Below are 21241 nucleotides of genomic sequence, written 5' to 3'. Positions count from 1 at the left end.
GATGTGCACGGTGGACAAATCCCAACGCTGCTTCCCCCCTCACACTAGGAGCTCCTAGATCTGGGACAGCCCAGCTGCTGGAAGGTGACACAGCAGGATGCTTTCTCTTGCACTGGGCTTTCCATAAGCTAAGCCCACCCCCTGCACCTCCAACCTTCTTCATAGGGATGTCCCCAGAGAAGAGGGGACCAGCCCATACCCCAAAGAACTGCCACCATGGTACACAGGCAGAGGTTTGCCAACCTCATTCCTGCCCTCTCCCTCCTGGAGAGCTGCTGGGTCAGATCACGCAGCACATACACAAGGGTTTAGCAAGACCAATTTTTAATTCAGAATTGGACAATTATGTGAATAGTCCATTTAAATGAAGTGCATCCAATGCTCTTGTCCAGGCTGGATATTGATTAGACCCAGACTTTCTTTTCAGGCTTCACTGTGCAAAAAGGCGAGGAGGAAACTGGCCCCAAGTGCTTTGCAGCCTTCAGGCACCAGCAAGACACCTCAGTCCTCCCCCAGGAGGACTTGCCACTTGCCCACCATGGGGTATCCCCTTCCCAGAGGGCACAGGAGGTGCCCTGGCAGCCCCAGTGTCATGGTTTAAGCCACCACTGCAGCCATTGCACCCCCGTGGGGGCTTCTCCAGGCTCACACCAGGACCCTGCTCATCCCCAGGCACCAAGTGACAGATGAACACAGCACAGCCACAGCAAGAGGCTGCAGACAAGTGTTTTTGGGAGTTGCTGGTGTCCAAGTGCCACTATTTCTGTGTCCCAGAGCAGGGCTGGTGGTGTCTGACTCCCCCGTGCAGAGATGGGTGCCAGGCAGAGCCCATAGGGCACAAGCCCCAGGGAAGGATATCAGCAGCCACCTCCACCTTGAACAGGCACCAGGATGGCCTGAAACATGTGGAGGAGATACTGTCCCTCATCATAAGCTGCTTGTCATCAGGTCTGTGGGCCAGTACTGGTCATCCATGTACTGGCTGCTGTCCGCAGCGGGGTCTGTGATGGGGCTGGGGGGCCGGGGGGGCAGGCTTCGGGCCAGCTCCGACTCCCACTGCACCTCCACCAGTCTGTACAGCTCCATGGCTGTCTGAGCATCCTCCACTGACGAGTGCCCTTTGCAGCCGACCTGAGCAAAGGGGGAAAAGCCTCGTTAGATAAATGGGGTGGCAAAAATCCCACATATAATGTTGTCTGCTTGCTCACAAGGATGGAAGTGCTGTGGGGTTTGGAGACAGCAAAGGTTTGACGCAGCCAAGGAGATGCACAAACCTCTTAAGCACTTTCTGGAGGGCACAGGTCCTCTCCCTGCTTTTGTGAGATGCTTAATGGCCAGTTTGGGAGGTCCTGTGCTCCCCCAGCTTGATCATATCCAGGAGCACAGGATGAACAAGCTTCATCTCCATCTCCCAGAGAGCCCCCATGGAGATGGGGGACCACGCTGACCACACAGGATGCTCCCCATCTCCAGGTTCCTGGCGCTTACCTGGATCTTTTTGTGGAGCAGGTGCCTGGCCAAGCTCTTGAGTGAGACGTTGGCCCTGCTGGGCAGCCCTGCCCTCTCATTCAGCACTGGGATCCGGCTGGTGTCTCGGGTCCTGTCTTTGGGATGGAAGTACTTCAGGGCTTGGAAGTCATTGTGGATGGCGTGTCCTACCACAATCTTGTCTTTCAAGATCTTCAGGATCTGGAAGCGTCAGAAAGGGTTAGACAGGCAGTGCAGCAAAAGAAACACCCCCACCAATTAAGCATAAAATGAACCATTTTGTATTTAATTCAGCTCCTTCTAGTTTTTAGGTTCCCAGAATAGAGCAGTACCAAGCAAACCAACCCACCACAGAGGCTTATGTCTCTGTCTCAGAGCAGCTGAGCGCAGGCCACCAACTACCTCAAGTTGTGTCTGGCAGGTAACACAGAGACTTTCACTCTTAATTTCTCTTCCTCCTCACCTCCGCCTGGGCAGCCTTGAAGGGAATTGCTCTCTTCATGTGCTGCTTGGTGATGCCGCTCCAGCGTGTCCGGTAGTCCACGATGGGGAGCTCGGGCTGGACATACTTGTCATAGATGACATCCCCCTCATAGTTCACCACGGAGCACCGTGCCAGCTCGCTCAGCCTGCCCTGAGGACCGGTCCCCACCATCTCACAGTCGATGGCCACATACTTGCTCGGGCGCAGGAGCGGGGAGGACGTCCGCACCCCCTTGGAGCTGCCATTCCCTTGGGACAGCAGCACGGAGTGGTGCCTGGCTATGCTGTCTGGAGATGCGGATGGGGACAGGGATGCGGACACAGCCTGTTTGGGCTTGGGGACCTTCCCGCAGCGCGGTGCCGTGGTGCCATCCACCTTGGTGAGCGCGCTGCGTGCCTCCAGCCCCGCCATGGGGGTCTGCTGGCTGCCTGGGTGCTTGGGGGGGCTCAGCAGCCCCTTCTGCTCCAGCAGCGCCCGGCGCTCCATGAACCGCTGGTGCTTACGGCTCTTCTTCTTGCTGCGACCCTGCGGGGAGCCGGGACCCTCGTGGGGGTGAGCGTGGCTCCCCGCGGCGGGGCCATGGGTGCTTCGTGGAGTGGGTGCTGTGGCCTTCGGGGCGGGCAGCAGTGGGATCATCTGCCCTTTGCCAGGAGGCATTCCTGCTGGAGTGTGCACAGGGGGGTATGAGTGATACTGCAGCTCCTGTACCCCTGTCAAACAGGACCCACACACCCTATAGCACACCCCCCACACTCCCCCCCCCCCCCCCCCATGCGGTGTAGGCAGGCACAGGCAGCCCAAGCAGGAGCTATGGAACAGGGGGAACACGGACACGTTGTCGCACCATGTCCCCATGCCCTTCTCCCTCATTGCCCGGCCCCTGCCTGCCCCATTCCCGGTCCTAGGGCCGTGCCCACCCCCCTACCCGGTCCGCAGCCCCTTGCCCACCCCACTGCATACCCCTTAGGGCCCTGTCTGCCCATTACCCGGGCCCTGCCTGCCTCGCTCCCGGCCCCAGCCCTCTGCCCGCCCCATTACCGACCCCGGGCCCCTGCCCGCCCCACTGCTCGCCCCATTGCCCGTCCCGGGGCCCATTTCCGACCCCGGACCCACCGCGCCCGGCGCCGCTCCCACGTGTCCGGCCCGGAAGCGGCCGTGCTCACATGCCCGGGCAAGTCCCGCCGTGGCCACGCCCCCCGGCTCTCCCATTGGCTGAACGGGAGGGGGATTTGCATAGAAAGGGGCGGGGCCCGCAGCGGCGGGAGGGATATGGCGGGGCCAGATAAGGCGCCTCCGTACTGAACATCTGGGCCTGCACATCTGGGGCTGGACATCTGGTTCTTGCACATCTGGTTCTCGCATCCCAGACCTCAGTGCTGCTCAGGCCTACCCCTCCGGTCCTGGTGTGGTGGGACCCTGCTGGGTGATGTGTTTGGGGTGAGGATGGGTGCTCACCGGGGCACCCAGCACCAATTTACTGTGGTTTTGCTGTGTGTTTGCTGGGATGTACTGCTGACCCAGTTGTGTCTTGCTCAGGCAGCCAAAAAGGACAGTGAAATCCTGGTTTGTATTGGAAATAGTGTGGCCAGCAGGATCAGGGCGGTGATAATCCCCCTGTACTCAGCAGTGGTGAGGGGGCATCTCAAATCCTGTGTTCAGGTTTGGGCTCATCACTACAAGAGTGATGGTGCTGGAGCGGGTCCAGAAAAGGGTAGTGAAGATGGTGAAGGGCCTGGAGCACAAGTGTGATGAGGAATAGCTGAGGGAACTAGAGGGGTTTAGTCTGGAGAAGGGAAGGCTCAGGGGGGACCTTATTGCTCTCTACAACTACCTGAAAGGAGGTTGTGGTGAGGTGGGGTTTGGTCTCTTCTCCCAAGTAACAAGTGATAGGACAAGAGAAATTGGCCTCAAGCTGCACCAGATTTAGACTGGTTATTAGGAAAAATTTCTTCACCGAGAGGGTGCTCAGGCATTGGAACAGGCTGCCCAGGGCAGTGGTGGAATCACTGTCCCTTGAAATGTTCAAACACTGTGTAGACAAGGCCTTTAGTGTCATGGTTTAGAGGTGGATTTGTCAGTCCTGGAGTAACGGTTGGACTTGATGATCTCAAAGGTCTTTCCAACCTAGTTGATTCTATGATTCTACGACCCTGTGGGCATCCCTTCTCTTGCTGGTAACACTCGGGCTGCTGGCCGGGGTAGCACCAGTCCTGTGGGGTGCGCTGAGGCCCTGCAGCATGGAGTTTGCCCCCTCCAGGCTCTCCCATGGTGCTCTGTGGGGGCAGCTCCGGCTGGGACATGGGTGCAGATGGGGTTTCAGACCGGCCCCTCGTTGCTTCACTCTCAAGGCTCACAAAAGCAACGGTTGAGGTGGTCAGAAGTGAAGGGCCACGGGCAGCCCCAGCCACCAGCTTGTCCCCGTGCCTCCAGCGTGGCGGAGAGGCCGTGCGCCCTAGGGCAGACTGTGACTTGTTGTGGTGGGATGAGCCATACAACAACAAAATCACTAGTCTTCCAGAGGGAGCCAGGCACCACGTCGTCCTACAGGGCCCTGTGCTGAGCATCCCCTCTCCCTGCCACCAAGGAGGGTCGCAGGGAAGCAGGACAAGTGTTTTCATGCTCCATCATTCTCCCTTTTCACCACCCATCAGCTTCTTCAGCCTGGGCAGAAAGAAATGGCTTAGATCACCCTGTGATTTATATTTTCCTATTTCTTTAATGTTTTTCTTCTGGCTAGTAAACCTCTTCCTTAAATCTGTTGCTCTGTGTCTTGCATCTATTGCTTCTGTTCCTGCTGTTCAGCTAATTAATCCCCCCTCAATGAGAGTCGTTCAAGTGTCCCACAATACCTTGCTAGAGAGCCCTGGCAGGTCTCTATATAGAAATTTATACCCTTTTCTGGTGTTTTTGGTGAAACTGCATTACAGCTCTTGGGGATGTAATGATGTAAACCGCATGTGAGGTTCCTGGACCTCTTTGCCTTATTTTTCACCTCCTAAATAAGGTGTGAGTTGACTGTCACCACACGAATGGGAGCAAACTGAAGCCTGGTGTGAGGGAAATGGGCTTGCATTGCTGGTAGCATTTCTCTGCCAGCTTTGAGGAAGTGGCACCACTGGCTGCTCTTCTCCCTCACACCTTGCAGTGGGACAGGAAATTCAAGTGCCTGCACCATTCAGAGCTTCTCAGTTGGTAGCTTCTCCCCAGGCACATTGTTGTTGCGCTCATGGGTCTGATCACTCTTGGCTTGTCCACAACTAACCCATCTAACGCCCCTTAGCTTTGCTTGTAACTCCTTCCTTCCCAGACTGCGTGTTTAGCAAGAGATACAAGATTCTTTTTTCAGGACAAAGTTTTAGCTGTACCCTTATGGTTCCAAAGAAACCTTGACAGGAGAAATTTTGGGCATGTGGGGAGGAAGGGAGAAGCTTTTTCCCAAGGCCATGATAGCCCAAGGAAACAGTGGTGTCATTTTTCTTCCTTACACCAAACACAAGGACGGAGGTGGAAAAAAGTCAGAATAGCTTTGAATGGGTCCATTGGTGTTCTACAGCCTCCTCTGATCCCACTGACCTCTGGGTGATCAGTACATGGTTCTCACACGGTAGACGGTTCTCCCTTTGGCAGAAGCCTTGCGCTGAACAGGGATGCCACTCGTCTCCACAAGGTCCTGTGGCCTCGCTGGGGATGGAGGTTTTGTCACCAGATGGTCGAAATCCTGTTCCAGATGTGGCAGATGAGCTGAGAGCTGAGATGAAGCCAGAGCCCGGGAGAGGTTTCTGTGGTGTTTGCACAATTTGAAATAATAATGAAATCTGTAAAACTCTGGGTAGAGCATGACTAGAATAACAGGCTAAATTTGTCAGATGAATAATTTACTAGAAGTGATTGGCCTTGCTCCAAGCGAGACGAGCACCAGGCTCCTGATCTCAGGCTGAGCAGCCCTGCTGGCTCTGTCCTGGGAGCTGGTCCCTCTCCTGCCAACTCATCATTGATCCTGCAATAGAAACAGGTCTCCAGTCGAGGTACCTGTCCCCAGGTCACTGCCGTCAGGGCTACAGAGCATCCTGCATTGCTCCCGGCCCCCTCAAGAAGGAGACTGTGGTTTGCTTTCAAGGCACTGCTTTTGCAGAGTGGAGTGGTGGCAGTGGGTGTCTGTCACCAGCTCCAGGCTCATGGACTCACCCGACCTCTGCCTCTTCCCCTTCTCTAACCACTTCCCTGTCCTTAACCATGGCGCCGAGCGTGTGTGGAGGAGCAGACACATAGTGACATTAGGGATGGGGAGGGAGATGCAGTCCCAGCGCAGGGAGGAGACAGCGGCTGTGGCCACAACAGCCAATTAACGTGATCATGTTTATGAATGCGGATCAGTGATTCCAGGTAAGCTCCCCGCGAGCAGTGCTGCGGGTGAACTGAGGCTCCTGCACACCCTGGAGCCCGGCAGCAGTCCCTGACAGCGCCAGCACGTTCCTGCTGTGACTCTAAACCACTTCATTTCCCAATCCCGGCCTGGGTATGGCTCATTTTATCTCCTAGTACCACGACACCAGAGCTGGCGCCTGCCTTTGCAGGCTGGTTGCACCCCCTGGACCTCTCTGCTCCTTCCCTGCCATGGTGGGAATGAGGAGCTCAAGGATCAATTTACTTGTAGAAGGCAGCAAGGCCACAGCTTTGCCTGCATGGGTGATGAGGGACTGCTTCAGCATCCTGGGCTTTGCAGGCTGCACGGTGCCTCCCCATCACCCACCCCACCAAGGCTCCCTTGAGCTGCTCCCATCACTCCAAATAGGCTTGTGGCACTGCTGGATTGTGTCCGCCGGTATCTAGAAAGTTAAATAGGAGCTACAGAAGTAGGTCAGGGCAGTGACCAGTCCTTTGCTTGACCTGGTTTCCTTTAGAGAAATAAAGACTTATCATGAAGAGAGCATCTGGAAACACCATGACCATCCTTTGGTGCAAGGGACCAGGCAGCTGGTGCTGCCTGGCTGCTGTTGTCACCAGCATGAGGACATCAGAACAGACAGGCACCATGTCACTCCCTGGTCTTTTCCACGGTGGGGCTCAGAGCACTGCAGCCCTCTTGATCCATAGTAGAGGTCCAGCATAGGGGTCCCTGCGGGACCTTCTCATTTGCCATGCCTCAGTCCCCTCTGAAGAGGGCACAGTGGTTCTTCCTTCAACACTCAGCCAGTCCTTGGCTTCTCTTCACAGGTGGGCTGGGACTGGGCACGTGTTTCGGGCTTGTGCTCAACCACTTCAAACCTGAAGGGCTGCAAGGCAAGACGTTAACATTGGCCACAGACACGAAGGGTTTCCGCAGCTCCCATTAGCAAAGACCTTTGGAAAGAAGTGTGGAGTATCCATAGGGTCTCCTCAGTCAATTAGTGCTTTCCTCATTCCAGCTTTACATCCTTGATGCTTCAGCTGTAGCTGGTCTTTTGAGTTCCCCATCCTGAGCCCACTTGTGCAAAACCTCTGGGAGAACACCCCCCTCCTGGCTACGGACAGGGATGGACTGAGTGTGACAGCACCCACCCAGCTTTGAAGCCTTCTCAGTGCTGAAAACTCCTGTTTGGAAGGCAGAAAACCTTTTCCTTTCCCTTCTGACACCTCCTCCACCACTCTGTGGGAATTGCCTGCATCCCTCCTCCTCAACCATAGCCTGGTGGGTGCTGGTGCTCTGGGGATGCTGCTGGCGATAGGGAGAGATGGTCCCAAAGCAGAAGGTGAGGGCAGATGCTGCTGCTGCACATCTCTCCTCTCACTCCCCATTTTCTGGCTCACCCCCAGGAGAGCAGTGAGCAATTATGGGCCACGCGGAAGCTTCATTATCGCCCTGTCGTGGCCTCGTTTGACGAGATGTTTTATTGCCAAACTTATTAAAAGTGAAACGTGCGGTTTCTGCGCAGCAATTTCCTGTCTGCAGCGATAAGCTGGGCTCTGCCCGCTGTGTAATAAACAGTTATTTTTATGTATGGCTCTGGCTGGGGCTATGAAGAGGAGAGAGGGCCTGGCTCATGTTAATTGCGATGGTTAATGAGACCTATTCTGGGAGCAATGTGCGAGGAGGTGTGTGCCCTCCCCCTGCCATCCCTGCAGCAGATGTGGCCTCCAGTGGCTTCTTGCTCTGGGTGCAGGGTCTCCTCCCTGCAATGCATTGGGAGGACTAGTCCCAAACCCCCTTGACGCCCCCTTGAAAACCCTTTGTCTGCCTCATCTCAACCCTTCATCACAGCTGGACCCGCTGCACACCCCCACGGTGTGAAACTCCATCCTCTACAAGGGATGTCCTCCTGTGGTACAGCCCCAAACCCCATGGACTTTGCTTCAGCCTCCCCACATCCTCCCATCAGCCCGAGAACCACCCCATCTGCAGCAGCATTTGGAGGCGATGGTGGTGGCCAAAAGCCCATGTCACCATCCCCCCTTGGGTGCCCGCAGCAGGCAAGTGCTGGAGAAGAGATAAATAATAACAGCAATAAATTCTAAAGGCACACTAATGTCACAGCAAACCTGTGTCGCTGCTGGGCTGGGATGGGCAAAAATCTGATAATATCAGCAAAGCTGATAAATATCGTTTCATTTTGTCAGAAACAAAATGTCCTCATTAGGTGTGTAGTCTGTATTTGGGTTTAATTATATCTTTTTAATGCATTTTGAAAGGAAACAGCTCTTTCAAACACACCATGTCAAAACTGCATTTCCATAAAACCTGATCGCTTTTCTTCCCCCCCTCGCCATACCTGACCAAAACTTTTAGCTGAACTCAACCTCAAACTGCATAACTTTTCCCAATAAACAATTTGTCAGAAAAATTCCTTTTGGCTCTGGGAGACCTCGTAGTTATTTGTCAGCAGTCAAAAACCCTGTTGGGCATTTCCCATCTGACTTCTTCTCTTAACAGCAGCTTTATTGGTCTGGGAATTAACGGCAGCAGATGTGATACTCGCTATTCATTGCAGTCATCCCAAACGCCACTAATCTCACCAGGCCACGGCTCTGCAAAGCAAAACCCCTTCTCCTTCCTCTGATCCACCTCTCTTTTTTTTGACAACCACGGGGTATTTTACCCTAAATTTGCTCCCTGCATCCTCCCAGTCCTGCAGCGCACACCTTTATCCCCAGGCTTGGAGCCGCATCAGCTCCCTGCATCCCTATCCCTATCCCCATCCCCATCCCCATCCCAGCGCCTCGCTGGGTGAAGTCCCTCCGTCGCCCTCGTTAATCTGTCTTGCAGCGTGTGTCACAGGCTGACGTGTAATTAGAGCTCCTGAAGCCTGTCTCATGCTGTAATTGCCATGACAGGGGCCACAGCATATCCGCTTGTTAATTAGTAAACCACAATATCCCGGGGGCACGTTGAGAGCTGCCTTAATTGTATTTCAGCTGGAATAGAGGGATAATTACCCGGTGGGAGCGCTGCCACTTTTTAATTCTTGAAAAAAAAAAAAAGGAAAAAAAGGGGAAAAAAGAAAGAAAACCCCAAATTGAGCTCCTGTTCCACTCAGTGGCCACTGCCTCGGCTACCCAGGGGCCCGGGTTTGTCCCTGCATTGAAGGGGAATGCCTGTGGAGCTCAGGATGCCAAGAGATTTGCATAGGGACCCGCTCTTGGTCCATCCTTCAGACTGGTGGTGGCTGAGACGCGCCTGCTCCGAGGGTGATTCCAGTGTCCCTGCACATGGAACTCCACCAGAACCCCTGTTTGCAGATGCGGGTTGGCTTGCTGGGAGTCCTGTTTGCTAGGAAACACATCCTGGCTGATGGTCAGCCCCTGGGCATCACCACCGGGCACTGCCTGGGCTCCCAGCATGGCTGGCTTGGAGGAATAGCCTGTGTCCAGGGAGGAGCGAGCCAAGGTCTCCAGGCTTCCCACTGGACAGAGGGGCTGAAGTCCCCTTGAAATGCAAGTGTGAGCTGCAGGAAGCAGGCTGTGGATCTAGCAGGGCTCGATGTAACCATACTGCCAGGGGTGCTCTTGTATTTCCCATCCCCAACACACTCAGAGCACCAGCCTTGAAAGGGATCTCAGTGAGCTTAATGCGGGAGGTCTCTCCTCCTACAAACCCTGCAGCAGCATGGCCTCAGCCCACTCGGCTTTTAAGGACCTACAGGTGAATCATCTTCCTTCTCAATTCTCTTCTTGGCAAAACCTCACCTCACTGGGAAACCAGGAATCTGGGACCTGGTTAAAAGCTTTTCCCTCCATGGGAATGATGTCCCTGCAGGGTATGAGTGTGTCTGCGTCCCTCATACTGGTCATAGGGAGACTGCAAAGCTTTGGTGTGATATGATGGAGATGCTGAGGCTCAGCATCACCCTTTTATGAGCACCACAGGCTCCAGAGCCCCTCTGCACAGCACCGCAGGGGAGCTATTGGGTGGTCCAGGATCCTGGGGGGAGGTTAACCTGGGAAGAGACTCACAACATCCACCCCTTTTCCTGTGCTTCTCCCTGAACTGACACTAAGAGCTCGGCCACCATCAGCCCTGCTGATTCCTGCTGTTCCAAAGATCATATAATGGGCAACTGGCCTTCGGGAGCTGGTTTGTGAATTGGTTTAAATAGCAGGCCAGGCTCTCTCCTGGGAAGCTACATGAAGGTCAGCCTTGAAGAAAAGATCAGTGCAGCAGCTGCATTAGCAAAAAGAAATAACCCAAGCAAAGAGCCTTGAACATAATTACAGCCCTAAGAGCTGCGGTGGGAACTCGGCAACCCGAAGCCATCTCCTGGACTTTAGTGCAATCAACAGATTGACACTGCTGGGTCCCGCAGGCTGATTTTTGGAAGGCGTGAGCCAGGGTTGAATGCCAGAGCAGGCAGAGAAGCAGCACGGGTGCCCATTCCAAAGGTTGGAGCTAGGGAAGTGTCTCAAATGCCATGGAAGAACCAGAAGGAAGCAACCACCGGAACGCTCTGTGTGTAATTGAGGGCAACTTCAAGGGTGAGCATAGGTGGCTGCTCACCTCCAGGATGCTCTCCACTGCTGCCATACAAGTCACTGTCATTAGAGCTGGGGATGGAGTTTATAGCTGAGTAACCACAACAACTTCGCACAAATTAAACAACATACTGTAGGTTAATTAGATTTCTTACCACTGCCTCCATTAACTTAGCCCTGCTGCCTGCTGTCAGAAGTGGATGGAGCCCCTTTGAAATTCACAGGCATTATCACTGGGAGATGTGGATGGCTAAAGCTCTCCCAGGGCAACCATACCCGTGTGGGCACGGGTGGGAGATGCCACCTTCTCTTCTTGGAAACCCTTTGGTGCAGCAGATGAGACTGAGTGGAGATGCGGTTGTCCTCCACCAGCACAGGGGCCGGGCTGGATTTTCCCATCAGGCATTTAAATTCCACCTTCTCCTAAGATGATTTTTAAGGAAAACGGGTATTTTTGCAGCAGAGTCTCCCTCTCATTATTCTACTGGGCACCGTGTGAATGCAAATAAACAAAGAAGACCCCTTCAACAACACCATGAGGACTCGGCTTCACAGTTTTAAACCAATTTCCTTCGACTGTGTCAGGGCCTGTTTTGTGTTTGCCAGACTATTATGTGGCTAATGAGGACAGCCACGGTTACATCAAGCGGGATTAGGAAGAATAAGGCTACAAATGTTGCAGTGCTTAAGACAACTGCTAACTAATGGGGGCTCGGAGGACATGCCCCAGGGGCAGGCGGCTCCTCGCAGGGCTCCTGGTGTTGTGTTGAAGGCGCTGGAGCAGGCAGCAGGTAGGCTGGGAAGAAGGCGAGGGAGGCTTCTGGTCCCTGTGTGGTGCCCATGGGAAATTAGAGTATTTGTTGGTAATTAGGACTATTTCGGGAAAGCGATGCTGAGTGCATGACCCTGAGGTTGTCCCATGGAGGCAGAGCCAGACATGAGCCCTCTGATGGAGCAGGAGGCACCAGCCCTGCGGTCTCAGCACAATGCACTGAAAAGGAACAGGGGGAACTGAGCCTTGCAACTGAGATCACGGAGAAACTGGTGTTTTAGTTGGAGCCTTCCCATCCTGACTCTCTTATGGTTAGCATGGAGCTTTGTGCAGTGTTTCTGTAGTGACACCCTGCTCCCTGGATCACCTGGGAGACACGAACAGCCAGCAGTGGCTTTCGGATGCCTCCTCCCAGCCACTTGTCCATCAGCTCTCTGGCTTCCCACTCCAGCACACACCAGCTCTCCCATCCATCAGCCATCCAGGCTCCCCCTCCATGCCGGACCGCTGTGCCAGTGCTCCCTGCAGGTTCCGTAAGTGATATGCAATGAATTCCTACAACCGCAGCATCCCGTGAGCTCCTCTGGGAGAGCAGCCAGTGTGGCTGTGCCACTGCCCAGAACGGCTTTGCTTGTTTCCCTTTGAACCCTCCTCCTCCTGAACTCTTATCCAACATTTCAGCTGCATCTTCTACAAAAACCTCTTGGCTAAAGCGAACCGGGACAGGTTCACCCACGGATGGATGGGTGCATAGCCATGGCTGCGGCAGGGGTGCCACCACGTGTCCATCTGAAGACCCTAGCAGAAGACTATCCAGACCCAACAACCTCAAGATTGAGATGTCAACCACCCTTAAACCACATTTCTGTGCCGGCTCTCTGATTCACCCTCGGGTTGGATGCTGCCACAGCACGTCACAGTGCTGAGCATCCCATCCTCAGATCCCTCTTCCTCCCCTGCCAGTGCCATCAGGGAGCTCCTGCCTTTCCTCCTCGGTGTGAGGGCTTGGGTGGCCGGGCACAGCCACTCTCTGGAGGAATCCCCTGTCGTCTCTCAACCTTCCTGCAGCAGAGCAAAGGCAGGTAGTGAGGACCCTGCAGAAGGGCTTGGGGAGCAGCTAGCTCCTGGCTCTTCCTCACACCCTTTCTGTTCCCATTCTTTTCCCATTTGCAGGTTCTCCAGCATTTAGTCCCAATACTCAGTCTCAGGTCCAGCAGTTCACCAAGTCATGCCAAGGCTGAGTGGCCAAGGAGAAGCACACACAGCTCTTGGAGACACCCTAAATCCTGTTCCTGGCTCTGCTCCATGCCCAGTCCCACCAGTCACAGACCTCAGCACCCCAAGGACCATGCTTGTCCCTTTCCTCTCCCTGTCATGGTCACCCTGCCTGTGCCTGCTACCTGCCTTCCTGGAAGAAGATGGCACGTGTGCTGGAGAGCCTCCCTTGAGCACAGCCACTGAATTGCACTCCTGATGACTAATTTGTGCCCTAATTGATGTGGAAACGAATGCCAGAAAGTGCTGGAATACCAAGAAGTGAAGCTCTCCATCTTGGCTTCCTTCAGGGAAATAGTCTTAATTAAGAGTCTGCCTTGCAAAGAGAGAATTTCCAGCTACACCCGTGGCAGGGGGTTGGACCTAAATGGTCTTTAAGGTCCCTTCCAACACAAACCATTCTGTGATTCTATGAAACAAGGGTGGAGATTGTGGCTGAGACCAGCATCTCACTGGGTGTACTTGGCTGTTGCAAAGCAGATCTGGTTCCTCAGACCTCTACATCTTCAGGGCTTAGCCAGCCCTACTTAGATCTGCAGGACATCCCCATGGTGCTTGCGCCTCTAGTAGAGTCCTCAGGCCCAAGAGCACCTTCCACATTTTTATCCACACATGTCCCATCAGAACTGGTTGCATTAGCTGCAGGAGGCCTTTTTACCAGCCCAGGCCATACTGGCTCTGGTGGTGTTGGCTCCATGCCTGTGATATCCACCAGTATTTGCATTATAGTTGTTCAAACTTCATGTCACTCATTGATTAACCTTGGGCTCTCCATTGAGGCTTCTCCCTGGTGTATTTGCTCTGGACAAACAGTCACATCCTTGCTCCCTATGGCGACTGGTCTTGGTGATCCCACACATAGAATCATGGAATGGTTTGGGTTGGAAAGGACCTTAAGATCATCTAGTTCCAAGCCCTATCTGGCACCCCTTCCTGCCCTGGCCAATGGGACCATGCCAAGAAGGGTTACACATGGCAAGCAAACTGAAGTAGCCTCGTGCTGCTTTGCTGGGTATGCTGGAGCTCATTGCCCCATATTGCCACTGTGGGAGACACCCATGAGCCCTGGCACTGGTGGGAAGGGGACTCTGGAGATACAGGCTGCCATGGCGAGCTGCTGGACCTGCGTTGAGCGCACGGCTGGTGTTGAGACGCCCCAGCCCCTTCCCCTTCCCCATGGCCTCGCCGTGCACAGCTGTTCCCTTAGAAATAGCTGTTGCCATGGTTTTTCCCAAAGAAAACACATCTCCCCCCTCCCCTTTCCCCACAACCACCACTCCCCACCGCCTTAACCTTGTGACAGCAGTGATGACGCGGCTCCCTGAGAAAGGCCACTTCACGTAACTATGGTAACAATTAGCTTTCCCTTGATTTTACCTCTGGGGGATGCTGGGGAGAGGGACCCAGAGATGCTCTCCCGGAGGAGCGGGTGCTTCCCCCGGCCTTGTACCAGGTGCCTCACTTGGACGTAGGGATGCCTGCAAATCCTCTTTATCGCAGGTGGTGGGGACAAGCCCCCTGTGTCCTATATAGTGGGATGTGCCCCTACGCAAGCCCTAAGCATCTCAGCAAGGTTCTGCTGGCCTCCAGCAGCAGTCGGTGCTGGGAGCTGCTGGGAAGCATCCCTCAAGGCATGGGGAAGGGTGGGAGCATCTGCATCCCTCATGCCAGAAGCATGGGGAAAGGAGGAGGGGAAGAAGCCGGGTGTGCTGGAGAAGGATTGGGAGCCAGCCAGGGTTTCAGTGCTGGGGCTGGGAGCACGGCGGGGGCATCTGTAGCCTGGATGAGTGGTCTGCAATGGTGCCTCTGCTCCCAGCAGCGGGCGAGTAAACACGGTGTGAAGCAGCTCCTTGGGTACATCAGAGTCACAGCTGCCGAATGCAGCGACTAAAATAAGCATTTGCCTGCTTTTTATTCCTCCGAGCCCAGCAGAGCCCACTCAGCGCCAGGAGCGGAGCTGGAGTCTATTCTTAGCCCTGCAGGGAAGGGAGCAGGAGTCCCTGTGCTGCCACCGCACACAGATGGGGGCTGCCGGGTCTCATCCTCTCGTGGTACCCAGGAGCCTGGCCTGACCCCAGGAGGGCATCGAGGTGGGAGTGACTGTGCCCCAATAGGGACAAAGTCCTACTTTTTGGCCAAGGAGGAGCTGGGGAGACAGTGGGAGGGAGGGATATCCCAGCTCCTCTCTCAGCATTGCTGCAGGATTCGGCATCCCTGGGGAGCGGCTTTGGAAGGGGTCGCCCCTCTTGCAAAGCTGCTTTTCTGCCTGGGCATGGGGGGAATAGGAGACCTTGAGTCACAGCTCCTGTTGCCTTCAGGGATGGGAGGTTTAAGGGGAGTTAAGGGGTGTGAGCTGAGTCACTCCTTGTCCCATGCTGTGCCGGTATCTGCTTTACCCAGCCCCAGCCATGAGATGCTGCTGCTGCACACCCCAATGCTTCCCAGCAGTTCCGATGTGTGCTGCAGACCAGGGAGCTACTGGCCGCCAGCATCACATCATCCCCACACTGCAGTGGGTGTCCAGCTCTGAAATGAGACGTGATTTGGAGTGACCTCCAAACCGGTCTGGGGAAGCAACAGGAACAGTACAGGGATCAGAACACCCAGGGTTGAGCACACTGTGGCCAGCCCAGAGCTTGGCTCTACACTCCATCCCATCCCTGTGAGGATGAGGGCAGGATGGGGCGCAGGCAGGGATGCAGCCGTGCATGGGGGGCTGTGGGGAAGAAGCCCCAGCTCCATAGCAACAGGTACTTGCCACGTAATGGAGTCCTTTCCTCGGCCTCCGCAGCCGGCAGCCTTATTCGCATGGCCATAAATAATTCAATTTTCTCATTCACACACATGAATGCTGCGGGCCGGGGCTCCGCGTGTGCTCAGCCTCCATCTGTCCAGGGGGGAAGGGGGGGACAGGGCCTGATAATAGACTCCAGCATTTGTTTAACATGGATGAGTGTGGCCAGATGGCCTGGGGACAGGAGGTGAGGATGGGGAGGTGGGAGGTGAGGGATGTTCCGGGGTGTTCTTGGCACCCTGAGCTTCCCCTGGATGAGGAGGGGAGGAGAGTAGGGGACCGGTGTGCGGATGAGCTCTCACACCTCCAAATCAACTCTGGCAGCTCCAAATCAGCCTTGGAGATGTGGACTTAGGGTTAGGTGAGCTCGGTCAGCCCTTCCTCGCACTGCGCCTTTGGTGCCTTCCGAACAGGGAAGACAGAATGGGAGAAGCACTGTGCTGTGCTGGGGATCACCATCATCCTTGGTGACACCCCATCTCAGTGTGATCCGGGAGCAAGGGAGTTGATCAAGGATTGAGATGATTCGGATGGAGATGATAAAGGGGAAAGGGCAAGGAGTGCTACTCACCGCCCCATCCCAATGGCCAGCAGTGCCCAAAGCAACCCCAGAGAATAACCCCCTGGTAACGGAGAGACACGCTGAGCTCGCTAGTGCAATTAGCAGGCTCCGGGCCACCCCCTGGCAGGGGCACAGCGGGCCTGGGAGGAGAAAACAAGGGAATTAGCAGGGTGAAGAGGCCACACTGGAAAAGCTTGTGAGTCACTGCCGAGAAGCCAGTGCCTGCTGCGTGCACACTCCAGGCAGGCATACTGGATACTGCCTGGTGGCATCGGTTCCTCCCTGCGGCTTGGGCACAATCCAGCCCAAAGCGTGACAAGGAAAGCCACCTTCATCCCTTCTTGCTGTTTGACCAGAGGGAGCCATCGCTCCGGCACGCAGTAACAGCTGGAGCTTTGGGTGGGCTTGGACCCTGATGAGAAAACACAGACCAGGGAGGAGCCTTGAAGGTGGAATTGGTCACTTCACCTTAACTCTGCCTCTCACATGCAAAGGATCAGGCTCCTCGCCACGGGATCAAGGTCCCGACCTCATTCACCACCTGAACAAGCCCCTGTTGGAGACCCCATCCCTGCTTAAGACAGCGGCAAGCAGGCGCTTATCTTTGAGCTCAGGTGCCGTCTGGAATTGGAGCCTGCAAAGCCAGCAAAGGGAACACGGATCCTGACAGAAGGAGGGTGAAGAGAAGAACCCGCACTCCGGCAGCGTTATCCATCACCAGCACTGGAAAGAGTTTCCCCTGTGGGATCGGGGGAAGGTGGAATCGCCTGCCGGGGGGAGCTGGGAGTGTAACCAGCTTGTGCGCTGGCGTTCCCCAGTGCCGCGACGTATTTGGGTACGACACGTGTGTCTGAATGTATATTTGGGTGTCCTCACGCATGGGCATGAAATCCCTTCTGGTTACATGTTCTCGCAGGATTGTGAAGCAGCAAAAGATGCTCAGCCAGACAGCACATCCCTGGACCAGCAGGCACAGCCAGCCGCTACTCTACAACTCCTCCTGTGTGTTGTATGTCCTCTGCCTGCTCTGTGTGTCCATACGCACGGACCAGAGCCAGACCCTACACCCTGGGTTTATTCAGCTTGACTTTTAGCCCCACTGGAACAACAGGCAGCCCCCATCTGTGCTCATCTAGTACTAAATTAACTCCTGATTACTGTGGCTGCTGCTCAAGCAGCTGCTGCCCCATAGACAGAGCACGGAGGGGATGAGCCTGACTGCGTGCCGGGCAGCTGACTCCCCCCCAGCAGGTCTCAGCCACGGACCTGCACCCCTCTCCAAGCATCCCCCTGGGAACTGCCTATAAAGCAGCAGCCTCAGCCTCCCCAAAGCCCCCCGAAGCAAGGTGGGTGCAGCTAGGGCTGCCCCATGCCATGCTGGAGACAGAGCTCCCCAGTTTGTCCCCAGTGTCCCCTTATGGCAGCGAGGGGGACAAAAGAGACTGAGCATCACAGGGGGCTGCAGACGTTCCCCCCAGATCTCCCAGGCGATGTGCAGCAAGGTGCGGGTTGTGTCCCTGCACTTCAGCTGCTGCCAAGTGGGCAGATGCCAAAGCCACCCAGAGAGAGATTTCCACCTATCAAACAATCTGCATTTTGCCTCTTCCACCCCAAAACCGGGCAGCTGCATCCTTGGGTTTGCCCAGGTCCTCCAGGATGGACCACAGAGTCACTGGAGCATGGTCCCCTTCCCCTTCTGCCCCATGTCCCCCTGCCGTCTGTCCCTGGGTAGGCTGCAGAGGCAGCCCAGGCTACTAGCCATGGGGTTTGCCCTGGCTGCCTTGTTTCTATCACAGCCACCCTTGTGGGACCAGCGGCTCTGTAGCTGCTGGGAGTTAAGAGGATCTGCTGACTTGGGAAGACCCTCAAGGGCTGCCCGGTGGGAGCCACTAAGGAGTTTGGTGACTTGCACATTCACCACTGGAGTATGCCCTGTGGGAAGGGATATCACCTTTCTCCTGCCGGGAATATGCACGTTCCAGTCCCTATACACACATCTCCATCCTGCTCTTCTCCGAGCCTCTCCCAGGTCCCACATCCCTTTTTTATCCAGCTCCCTGCCCGCACATCCGAGTGACACCAAACGGAGGCACTTACCTGCTGCTCACACCATCGGAGCTGGAAGGACAGTGGGACAAAGCCCTGGGGACTGGGCAGAGATGGTCCTTCCCCCTCTTCAAGATGAGGAGGGCTACTCACCCCCTGTCCCTGCCTGCTCCTACAGCATCACCCATATCTCCTGGCACCACCCGTGTCCCTTCAGGGCTTGGCCATGGTGGGGGTTCAGATACCTGGCGTAGTATCAGCCCCAAGGGTCCCCTTGATGAGGACCACAGAGTGGACAAAGAGATGCCCAAGCCTCTTGCCTGGGGGGTGTCATAGAAGATGCCCAGTGGTGAGCGTCTTCCGAAGTGGTCTGGGAATGCCAGAAGGGATGAAGACACTGGAGACCCCCACATCCTGGTGCTACCCCCGGCAGGAGCATCCCAACCCCAACCCCTAAACCTGCCACCCCAGGGGTTTTGTTGTCCTGTCTTCTGGAATGATCCCCATGTCCTACTTGGAGATGTGGGGAAGGTGGCAGGGTCCCAACGGAAGACAAAAGTGACCGGTCTCAGCTCGGGGTGCCTCGTATGGGGTTTGGATTCTGAGGGGATCCTGATGGGCTGCAGCTCCGAACGCCGCTAGCGGCGTTCGGAGCTGCAGCCCATCGGGATCCCCTGTGGGATGTGGGATATCACGGAGCGCATCCTTACCTTGGAAAAGCCTCCATAGAGAAGGAATACAGGACTCAGCTTGGGATGCCCTGGTCCCGGGAGAGAGCTGCAGTGATGGAGGCAGGGGGATGCAGGGATGGAGTGGGGTTAAACGGGATGTATGGATGCATGGATGTTGGTCTGGGTCGTCCCTGCTCTCAGGTGAGGAGACAATAGCCAGGGCTCCTGTTGGAGCTGCAGACTGTCTCTTTAAACCCCTCACCAGCCCACAGGTGGCCCTGTCACCATCGTGGTCATCCATGACGTCATCGGGAGGGAGGGAAGGGGAGGAGGAGAAGGATGGAAAAGAAGGGAAAGGGGGGGGAGGGGGGGGGAGAGAAACGCGATTCCCCTCCACAGCAAAAGTCCCCGAGCGCCCATGGCAACAGATTGCAAATGTCACTGCGCATCAGACGGGATGCACCCCCCCATCCTCGGGTGACACGGTGGGGGACACGGCTGTCACCCTGTGATGGGTGTACGGTAGGGTATTAGGCTGTTACCCCATGGGTGACACGGGGAGGGGAGACGGCTATCACCCTGTGATGGGTGCACAGTGGGGTATAAGGCTGTCACCCCATGGGTGACACGGTGGGGGACACGGCTATCACCCTGTGATGGGTGTATGGTGGGGTATAGGGCTGTGGGGGGGACATACGCAGGACCATGGGATGTCACCCCAAGCACGGAGCTGGCTGTGGGCTAAACTTATCCAGCTCTCCCCATGGGATGTGGAGCAGCTGGGTGTCCCCCCCCCAGCCTGGACACTCTGCTGTAACAGTGGGTGATGCTGTCCCTCTGCCCAGGAGGGTCCCTGCCTGCCCCCTGTGCTCAGGGGGTCCCCGTTATCCAGCAGTGGCACCCATATGTGGGCACCCCAATGAGCCCCCATCTCCTGCCTCTGGAGTCTTACCTGTGCTGTGCAAAGGCCAGGAGAGTTTTGGAAGGTGTTTTAAAGCAGATCTTGCCTTCAAGCAGAGAAAAAACAACCCCCAGGGCAAGAAAAGGGGGGCCCATTCCTGCATCCAGGGGCTCCAGACCTGCAGACCGCATCCTGATGGTGGTGATCCCATCGGGGCCCCCCCAGTTCCACTTCAAAAAGAGCCTCTGATGCCGGTTAAAACCAGGGCAGGTTTTAAGGACAGGACCTTTTCATCTGATTTATAAAGCCATGTGTGAATGTGTACGTGGATCCCCATCCAAAACTCTGCAAACATGAATGGAGTCACTCCCGAGGCTTGGGGAAGAACTAAATATGGAATCACAGCCTTGTTTCCTTGGGAAAATGAGAGACATCCAAGGTCTCCTTCTGTTCCCTTTGCTCTTTTCTCACACCAACAGGAGTTTCCCCATCTGAAGCTTGTTGCTACCATTGCTCGGATGATTCACCCTAGAAGCACCCCATGGAGGCAGCCAGCTCCTGCAGAGTGGCCACAGGGATGTACACACCAGGGCTTGGGGAGGACTCGGGGCTGAAGCCTTCCTCCCCACACTGGGTTCTTGTGCGTATTTCACCCTCATTTTACTATCTTAAAAAGCTATTGGTTTTTAGTTTTCCCCACCCTTGGCACGATGGGGAAGTCAACAGCAACCGAGCTCCATGGCCAGGGGAGGGGGATGGCGATGCTCAGGACATGGAGGGTTTTCTTCCTCCACAAGCATCCCTGCAAGGGGACAATCCAGCTTTTCCCCACTGTGATTTCATGCTGGGGATTATATCTGGTGTATCACATCTCCCTGTGACCTCCCCAGTGCTGTTCTCCTTACACACCCTCTCCAATCCTGGGAAAACAGCCGCAGGATCCAGAGCTGGGAGGCTCTTGGGAAACAGCCAAAGAACAGCAGAAGGGTCCTTGCTTTAGGAATGGCAGAAATCCTTAAAACCAGCCCGCATGGGCTGAGAGTTATTGTTTCCCTTTTTAACCCGCTTTCTGCCTCTGGAATAACGGGCTGGAGGTGGATGTGGCACTGGCAGGGGGGTGATACCCCTCTAGTGCTGAGGCTCATTGTAAAGGCACAGAGCACCCCACTCCTCGACATGCTGCTGAAGCTAAGGTAAGGGACTTCCACCAAAACCAGCCCAATGAGACCCAAAACCAGCCCAATGAGACCCAAAACCATCGACCTGCGAGGCTGGAGGAGCCCAATAACCCCTGTATCCATCCCA

General features: G+C 55.4%; 1 protein-coding gene across 6 annotated transcripts; it reads right to left on the bottom strand.

Annotated features, from left to right (window-relative positions):
* Nucleotides 1–307: 307 nt before the first annotated feature.
* Nucleotides 308–19336, bottom strand: AEN (apoptosis enhancing nuclease). 6 transcript variants are annotated; one of them, XM_030497210.1, is made up of 5 exons: nt 19075–19258; nt 5546–5751; nt 1952–2631; nt 1489–1689; nt 308–1131 (listed from the first exon to the last, which is right to left on the bottom strand). In XM_030497210.1, exons 3-5 carry the CDS (start codon nt 2627–2629, stop codon nt 928–930), a joined length of 1083 nt encoding a protein of 360 aa, XP_030353070.1. In that variant the 5' UTR covers nt 2630–2631; nt 5546–5751; nt 19075–19258; the 3' UTR covers nt 308–927. The 6 variants fall into 6 exon arrangements, with proteins under 6 accessions (XP_030353070.1, XP_030353069.1, XP_030353066.1 ...); XM_030497209.1 differs by having other exon boundaries at nt 1952–2634; nt 19075–19164; XM_030497206.1 differs by lacking the exon at nt 5546–5751 and having other exon boundaries at nt 1952–2634; nt 19075–19336.
* Between the last annotated feature and the right edge of the window lie 1905 nt (nt 19337–21241).

Source organism: Strigops habroptila, chromosome 9, assembly GCF_004027225.2.
Source record: "Strigops habroptila isolate Jane chromosome 9, bStrHab1.2.pri, whole genome shotgun sequence".
In the NCBI taxonomy this organism is placed as follows: domain Eukaryota; kingdom Metazoa; phylum Chordata; class Aves; order Psittaciformes; family Psittacidae; genus Strigops; species Strigops habroptila.
This window is presented reverse-complemented; position numbering and strand designations above follow the sequence as displayed.

Coding starts and splice junctions, on each gene's coding strand:
- AEN (XM_030497206.1), bottom strand. CDS start 19,336: ATGGATGACCACGATGGTGACAGGGCCACCTGTGGGCTGGTGAGGGGT. Junction 2,635..19,074: donor TCTATGGAGGCTTTTCCAAG/GTAAGGATGCGC, acceptor TGCACACTCCAG/CAGGAATGCCTCCTGGCAAA. Junction 1,690..1,951: donor TCAAGGCTGCCCAGGCGGAG/GTGAGGAGGAAG, acceptor TGACGCTTCCAG/ATCCTGAAGATCTTGAAAGA.